We start from the raw sequence: 12,671 nt of genomic DNA on the forward strand, positions 1-12,671 counted from the left end.
CAACTTCTCTATTCAATACCTTCAACACTCAACCAGACTTTGATTCTGATACTCTTACTCTCCCTTTTTCGAACCCTATTATCCTACAACCGAAACAACCGCCCACCATGGCTCGCAAGTTCTTTGTCGGCGGTAACTTCAAGATGTACGTGGGCCGCTTTACCCCGCCATGACCCGAAAGTGTACAAAACCCCGCGTTGAAGCTCCGGCGAGCTGACCCGACCACCGCGATAACTAGGAACGGGACCAAGGAGTCCATCAAGAGCATTGTTCAGGGCTTGAACAAGGCGCAATTGGATCCCAATGTTGGTATGTTAGTCCTCGCAGTGTTAAGGAAGCTGGTGAAGTGGGTGGGGGGGAATGGGATGGGAGTGAGAGCTCGCTAACCCCTTCACTCGCAGAGGTCGTCATCGCCCCCCCGGCCCTCTACCTCCAGCTCGCGCAAGACGAGGTGAAGCAGGCCACCGTCCAGGTGTCGGCGCAGAACGTCTACGACAAGCCCAACGGCGCTTACACGGGCGAGATCAGCGTGGCCCAGCTCAAGGACAGCGAGATCCACTGGACCATCCTGGGCCACTCCGAGCGCCGGACCATCCTGGGCGAGACGGACGAGGTGGTGGCCTCCAAGACCAAGTCCGCCATCGACGGCGGCGTCAGCGTGGTCTGGTGCTGCGGCGAGTCGCTCGAGGAGCGCGAGTCCGGCAACACGGTCGCCGTCGTCGAGCGCCAGCTGGCCGCCCTCGCCGCCAAGGTCTCGGGTGACGACTGGAAGAAGATCGTCATCGCCTACGAGCCCATCTGGGCCATTGGCACCGGCAAGGTCGCCACCGTCCAGCAGGCCCAGGAGGTGCATGAGGCCATTCGCAAGTGGCTCAAGGCCAAGGTCAGCGACGCCGTCGCCGAGGAGACCCGGATTCTCTACGGTGGCAGCGTCAACGGCAAGAACTGCAAGGACCTGGCCAAGGAGAAGGACATTGACGGTTTCCTCGTTGGCGGTGCCAGCTTGAAGCCCGAGTGTATGCCCCCTCACCTCACCCAAGCACTGTTGTGTATTAAAGCTAACCAAACTAGTCGTCGACATCATCAACTCCAACCTGTAAGCGTCTCAGCTAAGGAAGGGGCAACGTAGGGACAGGCATGTAAGGCGCCTGGGGCAATTGAAAAGGGAAAGAACGGGATTGCACCCGCGAGGATATGGAGATGAGCAAAAAAAACTTAATGAACCCAACCAAACCCGCATATGTGCCTTTCTATCCTTTCCTGGACCATGTGGTACATACACCGTTACTCCAGCCCGAGCAAGCATTGCTGCATGAGTATTCGTATTGTTACAAATCATTGCGCCATATGCACACTCTTTTATACAACCATTCCCACAACCCCGAGCCCTTATACCTTCAACCCATTCCCGTGGTACGGGGACCATACGCCTCTGACGGACTCGTTGATACTCTGCACGGGCTTGGCGGTCCTCCGGTTCTTCTCGCCGCTGCCGTCGCGGAGAATCTCGGCTTTCTTGAGGATCTCATACGGCTCCATGTTGCGGACGCAGATAGACTTCTCGCGGCCGTTGATGTACTGTGCGATAATAACAGGGTGCTTGGACGGCCGGGGCGAGACGGCGAACTCGACTTGGGCGTTGGAGGCGGCGAACTTGGGGAGTAGGGACTTGATGAAGCCGCTGGGAATTAGTTAGTACAAATGAATTAATTACCGACATCTACAGAAGAAACAAAAGTGATGTACTTCATGCCCTTGGAACTGCCCGCCCAGTCACAGTAGTGAAAGTCCATCTTCTTGCATTGCAAGATGAAGGTTCCGACGCCATTCTAGGCCATGGTCAGCACTTGTGAGAGTGAATAAATTGTGATTTTTGGACTATCTTACCCGGCCGGTGGAGATTTGTTGTAATGCCCTTACCGTCATCGTCGCCGTCGTCGTCCGGAGAGCATGACCTAGTAATATCGCGAGTTGCAGCGGTAGAAAATGCCCAGGGCCCGGCTCAAACGCGGCAGAAAAATAAGCGGGCCCAGGGCCACATTATTGGCCACAACTCGAGTCTCTTGAACAAGTGAACAACGTGCACGGTCCAATCCAGGGCCGCGCGCGGCAGGCCAGGCATGCTTTCTTTCCATCGCGAGCTTCCCATTTTGTCTCGAGTCCCTTTCTTCGTTTCCAACCAAACACCTCGCCGATGCCCATCGCGAGCCAACCAACCGAGTCTCGCACTCATCATTGGGCACTATACTAATCAACAACCAGCACCCAGCATCAACCTGCTAGTTGGAATTTCGCCCTCGACAACACCCCTTGCGAATCTCATCCCTCGACCACGACAGCCCCAACAACCCGCGTAGCAAGTGTAGAAAAAAACAGCCCCAAAAAAAAGAGAAACCAACTCGGCCACAGCACCGCCCGCCCCCCGCAACGCAACAATGACGGACCGGCTCCCGCCCAACCTGCTCGCGCTCTTCGCGCCGCGCCCGCCGCTGCGCTGGGTGCCGCCCTCGGACCACGCGCCCGAGCTGCGCAAGACGGCCGCCGTGTCGGGCGTCGCCCAGTTCCTGCCCGCCCTGGCCGAGTACGAGCGCGAGTACGAGTACCACCCGTCCGAGAGCTGGCTCGAGGCCCGCGACCGCAAGAAGCGCGAGAAGCTGCAGCAGGTGGAGGAGGCCGTTACGGAGGGGCCGAAGAATTGTGTGTTTTTTTTTTTTGCCTTTCCCTTTGCTTTTGACGGTGGGGTGGTTCGGTTGATGGGTTGGTTTGGTTGATCGTGGAGCTAATTTGTTGTGTTTGCTTAGACTCGCCGCATGACGATCCTAACATCCGTGGTGATGCGTTCAAGACGTTGATCGTGGCGCGTCTGGATTACAGCGCCGATGAGAAGGATCTGGAGCGCGAATTTGGACGGTTTGGGCCCATTGAGCGCGTACGTACCCCGTCGCTTCACCCTCCCCTTGCCGTGGACGATGGGCTGACCTCAACAGATCCGCATCATCCGTGATACCCATGCCCACGAGAAGGGAAACAAGAAGAAGAAACCCCACCGCGGCTACGGCTTCGTAGTGTTCGAGCGCGAGAAGGACATGAGAGGTAATGCTGCCACTTTGATTCTGACACTGCCATCCCGCCGCTTGCCGGAACCCACCCCAGGACGATGACGGCCCTCAAGCTTGCCAGTCCTCCCTTCTTTTCCCTTCCCTCCACCCCACCCTCCTACCGCAAAGGTAACAAGTCATCTCATGGTAAGGCGTTACTGACAACTGCGCATCTGGCGCGTGCGCGAGTAGCTGCTCTGGAAGGATGTGATGGTATCCGCATCAAGGACCGCCGCATCAAGGTTGATGTTGAGAGGGGCAGAACCGTCAAAGGGTGGAAGCCCCGCCGCTTGGGAGGTGGTCTCGGCGGTCGCGGATACACCAAGGCGTCTATGGCCAGACCCATGGGTCCCGGCGGTTTCGGTGGTGGGTTCCGTGGCGGCTTTGGGGGCGGCTTCCGGGGAGGACGCGATCGTGGATTCCGTGGCGGCGGCGGCGGCTTTGGAGACCGGGGTGGGTTTCGCTCCGGCCCTGGTGGTCCCGGCGGTCCCGGCGGCGGCGGGTATGGAAACCGCGATCGTGGCTTCGGCGGTCCCCCTAACGCTCCCAGCGGACCTGGCGGCGGTGGCTACGGCGGCCGCGACGGCCATCGGGACGGCCCCAGAGGAGGAGGGGGTGGTGGGTATGGCCGTGACGGTGGCGGCTCGCGCTCATATGATGACAGATCTGGCGGCGGAGGCTTCCGCGACCGCAACCCCCGGCAGTCTGGCAGCAACATGGAGCCCATCCGACCCCGCGGCGGCGGCGAGAATGGTGGGTACGGCGGCAGCGGTGGCAGAGACTACGACCGGCCCAGAGACCACGACGACTCCCGGAAGCGCGGCTTCGACGGCGGCTACGAAGACCCCAGGAAGTTGCGACGCTACTAACAAGACTGGCTCATGTCTTGTGGTGGGTATCACTTTCTTCACTGTCGTTTTCTTCGTCTCCCTGATTCGTCTCGTCCCGACAATGAGGGTAAGCCGTCTCGTCAAAACACCGACTCGCCAACAAAGGAAAGGCCACTTTTTGGCCGGCAGCAGCAGATGCCGTCCGGCCTCAAAGTATCATCTCCTCATCCATCAGACTAGCGCCATGTCTAGCACTCCAGGAAGTTTCTCACGTCACCCCGAACCGGACGGCTCACTGCCCGGATATTTCTTGTCGCCCAAAGACCCACCCAACCAAACAATCAGGCCAGCCGTGCCACGGCCGAATTGCTACAATGCCTTTGTGCCACGAGTACGAACAAAAGAGTTCGCGGGAAGGTAATCATTCTTCGTCTTGTATTTATTTACTTCTTGATGCCTGTAACAAAACGGAGCAAGGAAGCGATGTTAGGTAATAATCGTTTTGCCCAATGAGAACGACGTGAAGGTAGGTCAGAGGTAAGGGACTCGTTTGTTTCCTGCTACTGGCCTGGTGGAGGAGGGCGGGCAACCTAGGCTTTGGCCCCGGGATGTGTGTATATATATATATGGTGGCCCCTTGATGTGTAAGTTTCCTTCCTGCGTTGAGTCGTATTCGCATTCAGTCCTTTCAGTCTAGCTTTGCAGAGCTGTCCGTCCTGTGTTGCCAGGAGAAGCAGAATGCTTAGGTAGTGGACGACGAACTAGTAGTGCAGCGGGGCTCCGAGTGAGTGACTGACTGACGGCAATGACCTGCTCTATTCCCGCCCTCGTTTTCTTTTTACCCGCCTCCCAGACGCCAGTACCCGAAAACCCAAGCCCAGAAAAAGCTATGGTATCATGCAAAAGTACCCCTATATGCACAATCAATGAAACAAACAGATCGCCTCCTTGCTTCCTCCCCACCTCACGCCTAGCCTACTCTTCATCCTCCTCATCCTCCTCCATCTCATCATCATCACCCTCCTTCGCCTTTCCCTTCCCGCCGCTCCCCTTCCCTGCCTGCTGCTGCTGCAACATCGCCAACCTCTCCTTCGCCCCCTCCAACTCCGTCACCTCCCCACTCGCCGCGCTCCAATACGCCAACAACCCGACCCGAAACTCACTCATACACACACTAAACAGCTTCAACAACCGCGTCTGCCGCGAATCCAACACCTCCCCCTCCCGACAGATCGTATACCCCTCCGCACTGCCCTCCCCACTCTCATCGCCCCCCAAACAAACCTTGCCCTTCACCATGCGCGTCGGCATCCCCAGCCGCCGCAGCTCCGGCTCCAACGTGTGCGCCACGGGCACGTCGTGCTCCGCCGGCACCTCCCCGCCCGTCGAGTACACCAGCCCGGGGGGCACGGTTACGGTGCGGGAGGCCACCGTGCCGGCGCGCGCGAAGTCGACGTGCGTGAGGGAAGAGAAGTAGGATTCGATGGCGGAGGGGGCCCGGTTGGTGAAGAGCAGTCCGACGGAGCCGGCCAGGTAGCGGGTCAGTTGGTCGATGCCGTCGGCTTGGGCGTCTTCGGGGGTGGTGCCCAGGGCGCGGGCGGTGAGTTTGGTTTTGCCGAAGAAGATGCTGCGGGGGGGGGAGGGGGGTTGTTAGTTGGGGGGTTTGGGTTTGGTGTGGTTGGTGGTGGGGTAGAATTACCGGCAGTCGGACAGCTCGTGGCGGACTTCCTTGAGGTGGTTGTTGCGCATGTTGTCGATGCTGAAGGCGAAGCAGTGCTGGTACTGCGGGACACACTCGCGGATGTTGGAGAAGAGCTTGTCCTTTTGCTCGCGGGTCTTCTTGGTCACCTGGGTGAGGTGGAAGACCTTGCTGCGTTTTGATTTGGGCATGGTGGCGGCAGTTTTGTTATTGTATTAGTGTTTCGGTGGTGGTTGATTTCGATTGATGTCGGGTGACGGTAATGGAGGGGTTAAATTGGGGTGGTGATGTTGTTGTGTAGAATCGTCAACGGAGCTTCAGGTACTCTGGTCTCCAGCAACCACCAACTTGCACTCAAGTCGGTCTCAACTGGGGATTTTTTTCTGCCATGGGAATTTTTGGGCGGTGTCGCTGGGTCCCCGCCGGAAGCCCACCGATTAGAACAGCCCCGCTACGATAGGGGTCTTGTTTTTCCAACCCGAACGACCATCGGTTCCACGGGCAATTGGGGCCGATGGAGACGGATGGTTGGTTGACCCATGTCGGGCATGGTTCTGGGCCCAAGGCCTGGAAGCAGCCGCCCCCCGACTGACACCGGAAATAGTCGCAACCTACCCCCGTGGACCCGGCCGCATGTTCAGGATTTAGGGGGAATCATTCTCCATTCCCAATCATTCCATCTTTCTTTGAAGGATTCAACGACCAGTGAGGCAGGGCTGAAGGGACAGGGGACAGGCCGGGTCGGGTTCTTAACCGAGATGCGTGTTGCGTATTCAATGCTTCTCGAATACGCGTAGCAAATTTAAATTCCGTTTATATCCGTACGTGAAGCGGTGTTCGGCGTGGGGCAAAGTGAAACAGAGCCTCCCAGGCATCATTATGACAAGTTATGTACACAGTAGCCCTGTTGGTGACAAACGGATGAGGTTCTTTTCAGCCGCATCGTGACACAAGGTAGGCCCCCATTCCCACGACGGGACATGGAATCACAGCTGTCAAACAACGGCCCGGGAGCCATGCATCGCCAAGTGCCAAGTTCGGGAGCTTATCGAGGGCTTCGGGGAGAGCGTCCGTGTTCCAGATCCCCGATCTTTTTCCCTCTCTCCATGGATTGATCCCAATTGAGTTAAAAATATGTCTCTCGGTTCGTATGTGCTTCGTAGGCGGTCCAGTTGCCGTTTGCAAAGGATTGCAAGGTCTCTTCGTTCCCACCTCCTGAATGCGGCAAAGGCTGGATAATCCACGGTCTCCGACTGAATCATCTCGGAGGTTGTTAAACCCCGGGGCCCCGGTTTTCCGGGAAGCCTTGGCCCACGTTCTCTGCCTCGCCGAGTGGATGGATGGTTGCATGGTTACACCACATTCAAGAATCCTCCCTTTCTCACCTTACTGATGGAATGCGTCATTCGGAGAAGGCGATAACTCATGGAGGGGTCAGATTGTATTCCGAATGGGGACTTTGACAGGTTGTGCCTTGTCCATTGGCACCCAACCCAACATGGGATGCAATTCGTACGAGATGTGTTGAGTGGTTCTTCCATCCATGAGCTGGGTCCGAATGCGCTCGGTTCACGATGGTTTGTTAGTTATGCTGTTGGCTAGGTTGTGTGAAAGTCAAAAGCCAGCTGGGCTCCTGGGAAAGTTCTTGTTTGGAAGCGGTCAAATATCCAAAAAGTCCCCTCTCGGGCATCGGCGACGGGACCCTGTAATTTGCGTGGTGGGGCATCGGGCTAGGGTGTTCCGTTTGGCTGGTCAGCAGCGGCCCTGGAAGCGGAAGCGAGCACAAGCCGCACGCAGATGTTTCCGTTTCTTTCTTCTCATTCCTCCGGGGACTTCTCGAAAGCAACATCGGCCCGGTGGCGAGTGCGAACACCGGCGATGACTCCCTGGGCATGCTACGCATACCGGATTTGTTCGGTTGGATCGGCAAGATCCTCGTGCGGTCAGCTTTCTCAAGCTTCCTGAGACCCTACCATTGGGGCGCCATTCTGTTTTTGAACAAAGTGATGGGAAGGGTAAGGTAGGGATGGGAGATGGGGGAATGGGGGGGGAGGCAAGAGTGGATGGATGGGGGTCGGCACAACTAACTTCAAATAAAGTTCACATCGGACCCGAGGCGCGTTTACTAGCCTGTCTGTCTCTTTTTTCCCATGCATGCTCTGACTTTCAACAACCTTGTCTTTGTTTATTTATTAAACCTCCCCCCTCCCCTCCTCCCCCATCAAGCATCATCATCATAGCCCTACGATATCCCATCCCATCCATCGGCTGATGCAACACATTGTGTAAAGTCGAGCGAGCTGCTCGACCTGAGCCCTGCATTTTGAACGCGTTTTGCTTCGGACATAGTTCTAAGCTAAAGCCGTTTGGGAGGAAAGCGACCCCTCTCACTCCCACACCATGGCCGCCGCCGACTTGAACGAGAAGAGCGCGGCGCCCACGCCGGACCGCGTCCCATCAGTACGTGGCTCGAGCAACGGGGATTCGACAGAAAACAGCAACGGACACCACAAGGAAGTTGCGATAGACCTCGCCAAAGCCGACAGCAAAGTTGTCGCGACCAAAGATGAAGAAGTCGAGGCCGACCCCTTCGCCCACCTCCCCGAGAGGGAGGCCAAGATCCTCAAAGACCAGGTCTACACCCCCGACGTCAAGGTCGGGATGGCCACCCTCTACCGCTACTCATCACGCAATGACCTGCTCATCATCTTCGTGTCCGCCATCTGCGCCATCGCTTCCGGTGCCGCCCTCCCCCTGATGACCATCATCTTCGGCAACCTCCAAGGGACCTTTCAGACCTATTTCACCCCGGGGACCACCATGTCAGAGGCCGAGTTCAACAGCGAGCTGGGCAGCTTGGTGCTCTACTTCGTCTACCTGGCCATCGGCGAGTTCGTCACTTCCTACGTCGCCACCGTCGGCTTCATCTACACGGGTGAGCACATCAGCGCCAAGATCCGCGAGCACTACCTCCAGAGCTGCATGAAGCAGAACATTGGCTTCTTCGATAAGCTCGGCGCCGGCGAGGTCACCACGCGCATCACGGCCGATACCAACCTGATCCAGGAGGGTATCTCGGAGAAGGTCGGCCTCACCCTCGCGGCTGTCGCGACCTTTGTCGCTGCGTTTGTCATCGGCTTCGTCAGCTTCTGGAAGTTGACGCTCATCCTGCTCAGCACCGTGGTGGCGCTGATGCTCTGCATGGGCACGGGCTCGCGGTTCATTGTCAGGTTCTCGAAGCAGAACATCGCCTCGTACGCCCAGGGCGGTTCCATTGCCGAGGAGGTCATCAGCAGTGTCCGCAACTCCATCGCCTTTGGCACCCAGGACCGCCTGGCCAAGCAGTACGACACACATCTCATCCGTGCCGAGGGCTTCGGGTTCAAGCTCAAGAGCACGCTCGGCGTCATGATTGCCGGTATGATGACCATCCTCTACCTCAACTACGGTCTGGCTTTCTGGATGGGCTCGCGCTTCCTCGTGAACGGGGAGGTCCCTCTCAGCAAGGTCCTCATTGTCATGATGAGCGTCATGATCGGTGCCTTCAACCTCGGAAACGTTGCGCCCAACCTCCAGGCCTTCACGACGGCACTCGGCGCCGCCGCCAAGATCTACAGCACCATCGACCGCCAGTCCCCGATCGACCCGTCGAGCACCGAGGGCACCAAGCTGGAAAAGGTGGCCGGCACTATCCGTCTGGAGGGCGTCAAGCATGTCTACCCCTCGCGCCCCGACGTCGTGGTCATGGACGGCGTCTCGCTCACCATCCCCGCCGGCAAGACGACTGCGCTTGTTGGCGCCTCGGGAAGCGGCAAGTCGACCATTATCGGACTTGTCGAGAGGTTCTACTCGCCCCTCGAGGGAGCCGTGTATCTCGATGACGTGGACATCTCGACTCTCAACCTCCGCTGGTTGCGTCAACAGATCGCATTGGTATCTCAGGAACCCACTCTCTTCGGCACCACCATCTACGAAAACATCCGCCACGGCCTGATCGGGACAAAGTGGGAGAACGAGGGTGCGGAGAAGCAAAAGGAACTGATTGAGGACGCCGCCCGGAAGGCCAACGCTCACGACTTCATCACTTCGCTCCCTGAGGGATACGAGACGAACGTCGGCGAGCGCGGTTTCTTGCTCAGCGGTGGGCAGAAGCAGCGTATCGCCATCGCCCGTGCCGTGGTTTCGGATCCCAAGATCCTTCTTCTGGACGAAGCAACCAGCGCCCTGGATACCAAGTCGGAAGGCGTCGTACAGGCTGCCCTCGAGGTTGCCGCCGAGGGCCGCACCACCATCACCATCGCTCACCGGCTGTCGACCATCAAGGACGCACACAACATCGTCGTCATGTCGCAGGGCCAGATCGTCGAACAGGGCACGCACGACGAGCTCCTCGAGAAGCGCGGCGCATACTACAACCTCGTCACGGCCCAGGCCATCGCGGCCGTCAACGAGATGACGGTCGAGGAGGAGGAGGCTCTGGAGAAGGTCGAGTCGGCTCTCCTCCGCAAGTCGTCGACCCGCAAGAGCGCGAGCGGCGCCGGCGTGCCCGAAGACCCCGAGGACGACATCCAAGCCAGGCTCAACCGCAGCCAGACGCAGCAGAGTGCTAGTTCCCTGGCCCTAGCGGGACGCAAGTCGGGCGACGCCAAGAAGCAGTACAGCCTCGGGACGCTCATCAAGGTGATCGCCAGCTTCAACAAAGAGGAGTGGAAGCTCATGATGATCGGTCTCTTCTTTTCGGCCATTTGCGGTTGTGGTAACCCGACCCAAGCCGTCTTCTTCGCCAAGCTCATCAGCGCTCTGTAAGTTTTTCTGCTCTCATCCATGGCTAGCTAGCCAGCTCGTGGAACTCTAAATGCTAACTAATCGAAATCAGCTCGGTACCCGTCACCCCGGAGTCGATCCCTACCATCCAGTCCGAAGCGTCCTTCTGGTCCCTCATGTACCTAATGCTCGCCATCGTCATGTTCATCTCCTTCGTCACGCAGGGTGTCGCCTTCGCCAAGTGCAGTGAGCGCTTGATCCACAGAGTCCGGGACAAGTCGTTCCGGACGATGCTGCGCCAGGACGTCGAGTACTTTGACCGCGACGAGAACTCGGCCGGCGCGCTCACCTCATTCCTCAGCACCGAGACGACCCACGTCGCCGGCCTCAGCGGCGCGACCCTCGGCACCCTGATCATGGTGTCCACCACGCTCATCGCCGCCTGCGTCGTCGCCCTCTCGATCGGGTGGAAGCTGGCGCTCGTGTGCATCGCCACCATGCCCATCGTCATCGGCTGCGGTTTCTTCCGCTTCTGGATGCTGGCGCACTACCAGCGCCGCGCGAAGCGCGCCTATTCCGGCTCGGCCAGCTATGCCTCCGAGGCCATCACGGCGATGCGCACCGTGGCGGCGCTGACGCGCGAGGACGACGTGCTCAACCAGTACAAGGCGTCGCTCGCGGTGCAGCAGCGCTCCAGCCTCGTGTCGGTGCTCAAGTCCAGCCTCCTATACGCGGCGTCGCAGTCCTTCATGTTCCTCGCCTTCGCGCTCGGCTTCTGGTACGGCGGCACCCTGATCGCCAAGTACGAGTACAACATGTTCCAGTTCTTCATCGTCTTCTCGTCCGTCATCTTCGGCGCGCAGTCGGCCGGCTCCGTCTTCAGCTTCGCCCCCGACATGGGCAAGGCCGTCGAGGCGACCCGCGAGCTCAAGACGCTCTTCGACCGCAAGCCCGTGGTCGACACGTGGTCGGCGGGCGGCGAGAAGCTCGAGTCCACCGAGGGCAACATCGAGTTCCGCGACGTGCACTTCCGCTACCCGACCCGGCCCGAGCAGCCCGTACTCCGCGGCCTGAACCTCTCCGTTTCCGCCGGCCAGTACGTCGCGCTCGTCGGCGCATCAGGCTGCGGCAAATCCACCACCATCGCCCTCCTCGAGCGCTTCTACGACCCGCTCGCGGGCGGCATCTTCATCGACGGCAAGGAGATCAGCAGCCTCAACGTCAACGAGTACCGCAGCTTCATCGCACTCGTATCCCAAGAACCGACCCTCTACCAGGGCACGATCCGCGACAACATCATCCTGGGCGCCGCGGGCGAGGTCACGGACGAGCAGATCAAGTTCGCCTGCCAGGAGGCCAACATCTACGACTTCATCCTGTCCATGCCCGACGGCTTCAACACCGTCGTCGGCTCCAAGGGCGCCCTGCTCAGCGGCGGCCAGAAGCAGCGCATCGCCATCGCCCGCGCCCTCATCCGCGACCCCAAGATCCTGCTGCTGGATGAGGCGACGAGTGCGCTTGATTCGGAGAGCGAGCATGTTGTGCAGGCGGCGCTGGATAAGGCGGCCAAGGGGCGGACTACGATTGCGGTGGCGCATCGGTTGAGTACCATCCAGAAGGCGGATATTATTTATGTGTTTGACCAGGGGCGTGTGGTGGAGCAGGGCACGCATGGCGAGCTGATGAAGCGGAATGGGCGCTATGCGGAGTTGGTCAACTTGCAGAGCTTGGAGAAGCATCAATGAGAGGGGGGTGGATGAAACATGGGGAGGCGGAGAGGAAGAAGAAGGAGGGTGGATAGACTGGGGGGGTAATCAATGTTGAGCGAGCGAGATATCATTTTGAATTTTGGGGGCGTTTAGGCAGCGGGCTGGCATATGTCACACACATACTTGGAAGATGATAGACAGAGACGAGGCGGCAACAACCCTGGGAGAGGGAGGGATAACTGGGATTAGCATGTGTGTATGATGTGTACGAGTACATTACATCTCCGCATCACACTACGGGTAGCATTATAGTCGGCTTCTCTTAATATGACAAGTACAAATGGATAATCACAAGTTTGGGATGTGATATTGATAAATTTATGAGGTTTTTGAAATGTGATAGGTGATAAGTATGAAAGTGACATGTCAGACAGCCCACCAAGTATTCCATCCAACTAAACACCCCTGGCCGGCCTCAGCCTCAGCTCCAGTGGGGTTCATCAATCAATCAGTCAAACATTCAATCCGAACTTCCTTTATTCCAGCCCTGGCTTGACTGGCTCATCCCTGG

General features: G+C 58.3%; 6 protein-coding genes across 6 annotated transcripts; 4 read left to right on the forward strand and 2 right to left on the reverse strand.

Annotated features, from left to right (window-relative positions):
* Nucleotides 1-107: 107 nt before the first annotated feature.
* Nucleotides 108-1,100, forward strand: F5144DRAFT_600996 (Triosephosphate isomerase; the record flags this gene model as incomplete). The annotated part of the gene is made up of 4 exons (XM_066791118.1): nt 108-145; nt 239-309; nt 402-1,016; nt 1,072-1,100. 4 exons carry the CDS (start codon nt 108-110, stop codon nt 1,098-1,100), a joined length of 753 nt encoding a protein of 250 aa, XP_066644520.1.
* Nucleotides 1,028-2,007, reverse strand: F5144DRAFT_171508 (mitochondrial 54S ribosomal protein mL43). The gene is made up of 3 exons (XM_066782619.1): nt 1,888-2,007; nt 1,747-1,829; nt 1,028-1,681 (listed from the first exon to the last, which is right to left on the reverse strand). Exons 1-3 carry the CDS (start codon nt 1,924-1,926, stop codon nt 1,390-1,392), a joined length of 414 nt encoding a protein of 137 aa, XP_066644521.1. The 5' UTR covers nt 1,927-2,007; the 3' UTR covers nt 1,028-1,389.
* A 329-nt stretch (nt 2,008-2,336) lies between these two features.
* F5144DRAFT_171740 (U1 small nuclear ribonucleoprotein of 70kDa MW N terminal-domain-containing protein) lies at nt 2,337-4,350 on the forward strand. Its single transcript, XM_066782625.1, has 4 exons — nt 2,337-2,697; nt 2,802-2,929; nt 2,988-3,093; nt 3,291-4,350. Exons 1-4 carry the CDS (start codon nt 2,436-2,438, stop codon nt 3,965-3,967), a joined length of 1,173 nt encoding a protein of 390 aa, XP_066644522.1. The 5' UTR covers nt 2,337-2,435; the 3' UTR covers nt 3,968-4,350.
* A 405-nt stretch (nt 4,351-4,755) lies between these two features.
* Nucleotides 4,756-5,992, reverse strand: F5144DRAFT_171735 (ribosomal protein L10-domain-containing protein). The gene is made up of 2 exons (XM_066782624.1): nt 5,628-5,992; nt 4,756-5,555 (listed from the first exon to the last, which is right to left on the reverse strand). The coding sequence occupies exons 1-2, from the start codon at nt 5,816-5,818 to the stop codon at nt 4,904-4,906; spliced, it is 843 nt and encodes a 280-aa protein (XP_066644523.1). The 5' UTR covers nt 5,819-5,992; the 3' UTR covers nt 4,756-4,903.
* A 1,037-nt stretch (nt 5,993-7,029) lies between these two features.
* On the forward strand, nt 7,030-7,670 carry F5144DRAFT_171732 (uncharacterized protein). The gene has a single exon (XM_066782623.1). The coding sequence runs from the start codon at nt 7,171-7,173 to the stop codon at nt 7,507-7,509; it is 339 nt and encodes a 112-aa protein (XP_066644524.1). The 5' UTR covers nt 7,030-7,170; the 3' UTR covers nt 7,510-7,670.
* A 235-nt stretch (nt 7,671-7,905) lies between these two features.
* F5144DRAFT_171706 (P-loop containing nucleoside triphosphate hydrolase protein) lies at nt 7,906-12,241 on the forward strand. The gene is made up of 2 exons (XM_066782622.1): nt 7,906-10,429; nt 10,504-12,241. The coding sequence occupies exons 1-2, from the start codon at nt 8,028-8,030 to the stop codon at nt 12,134-12,136; spliced, it is 4,035 nt and encodes a 1,344-aa protein (XP_066644525.1). The 5' UTR covers nt 7,906-8,027; the 3' UTR covers nt 12,137-12,241.
* Nucleotides 12,242-12,671: the final 430 nt, after the last annotated feature.

The sequence above is a fragment of the Chaetomium tenue genome (genome assembly GCF_020726465.1).
Source record: "Chaetomium tenue strain MPI-SDFR-AT-0079 chromosome Unknown F5144scaffold_3, whole genome shotgun sequence".
Taxonomy (NCBI): Eukaryota; Fungi; Ascomycota; class Sordariomycetes; order Sordariales; family Chaetomiaceae; genus Chaetomium; species Chaetomium tenue.

Excerpts from the sequence above, each read along its gene's own strand:
- F5144DRAFT_171508 (XM_066782619.1), bottom strand. The coding sequence starts at position 1,926 with ATGACGGTAAGGGCATTACAACAAATCTCCACCGGCCGG. Across the intron at positions 1,830-1,887 it reads AACAAATCTCCACCGGCCGG|AATGGCGTCGGAACCTTCAT; the intron begins GTAAGATAGTCC and ends ACCATGGCCTAG. Across the intron at positions 1,682-1,746 it reads GGCAGTTCCAAGGGCATGAA|CGGCTTCATCAAGTCCCTAC; the intron begins GTACATCACTTT and ends ACTAATTCCCAG.
- F5144DRAFT_171740 (XM_066782625.1), top strand. The coding sequence starts at position 2,436 with ATGACGGACCGGCTCCCGCCCAACCTGCTCGCGCTCTTCGCGCCGCGC. Across the intron at positions 2,698-2,801 it reads TACGGAGGGGCCGAAGAATT|ACTCGCCGCATGACGATCCT; the intron begins GTGTGTTTTTTT and ends GTGTTTGCTTAG. Across the intron at positions 3,094-3,290 it reads GCGCGAGAAGGACATGAGAG|CTGCTCTGGAAGGATGTGAT; the intron begins GTAATGCTGCCA and ends GTGCGCGAGTAG.
- F5144DRAFT_171735 (XM_066782624.1), bottom strand. The coding sequence starts at position 5,818 with ATGCCCAAATCAAAACGCAGCAAGGTCTTCCACCTCACCCAGGTGACC. Across the intron at positions 5,556-5,627 it reads CACGAGCTGTCCGACTGCCG|CATCTTCTTCGGCAAAACCA; the intron begins GTAATTCTACCC and ends CCCCCCCCGCAG.
- F5144DRAFT_171732 (XM_066782623.1), top strand. The coding sequence starts at position 7,171 with ATGAGCTGGGTCCGAATGCGCTCGGTTCACGATGGTTTGTTAGTTATG.
- F5144DRAFT_171706 (XM_066782622.1), top strand. The coding sequence starts at position 8,028 with ATGGCCGCCGCCGACTTGAACGAGAAGAGCGCGGCGCCCACGCCGGAC. Across the intron at positions 10,430-10,503 it reads GCCAAGCTCATCAGCGCTCT|CTCGGTACCCGTCACCCCGG; the intron begins GTAAGTTTTTCT and ends AATCGAAATCAG.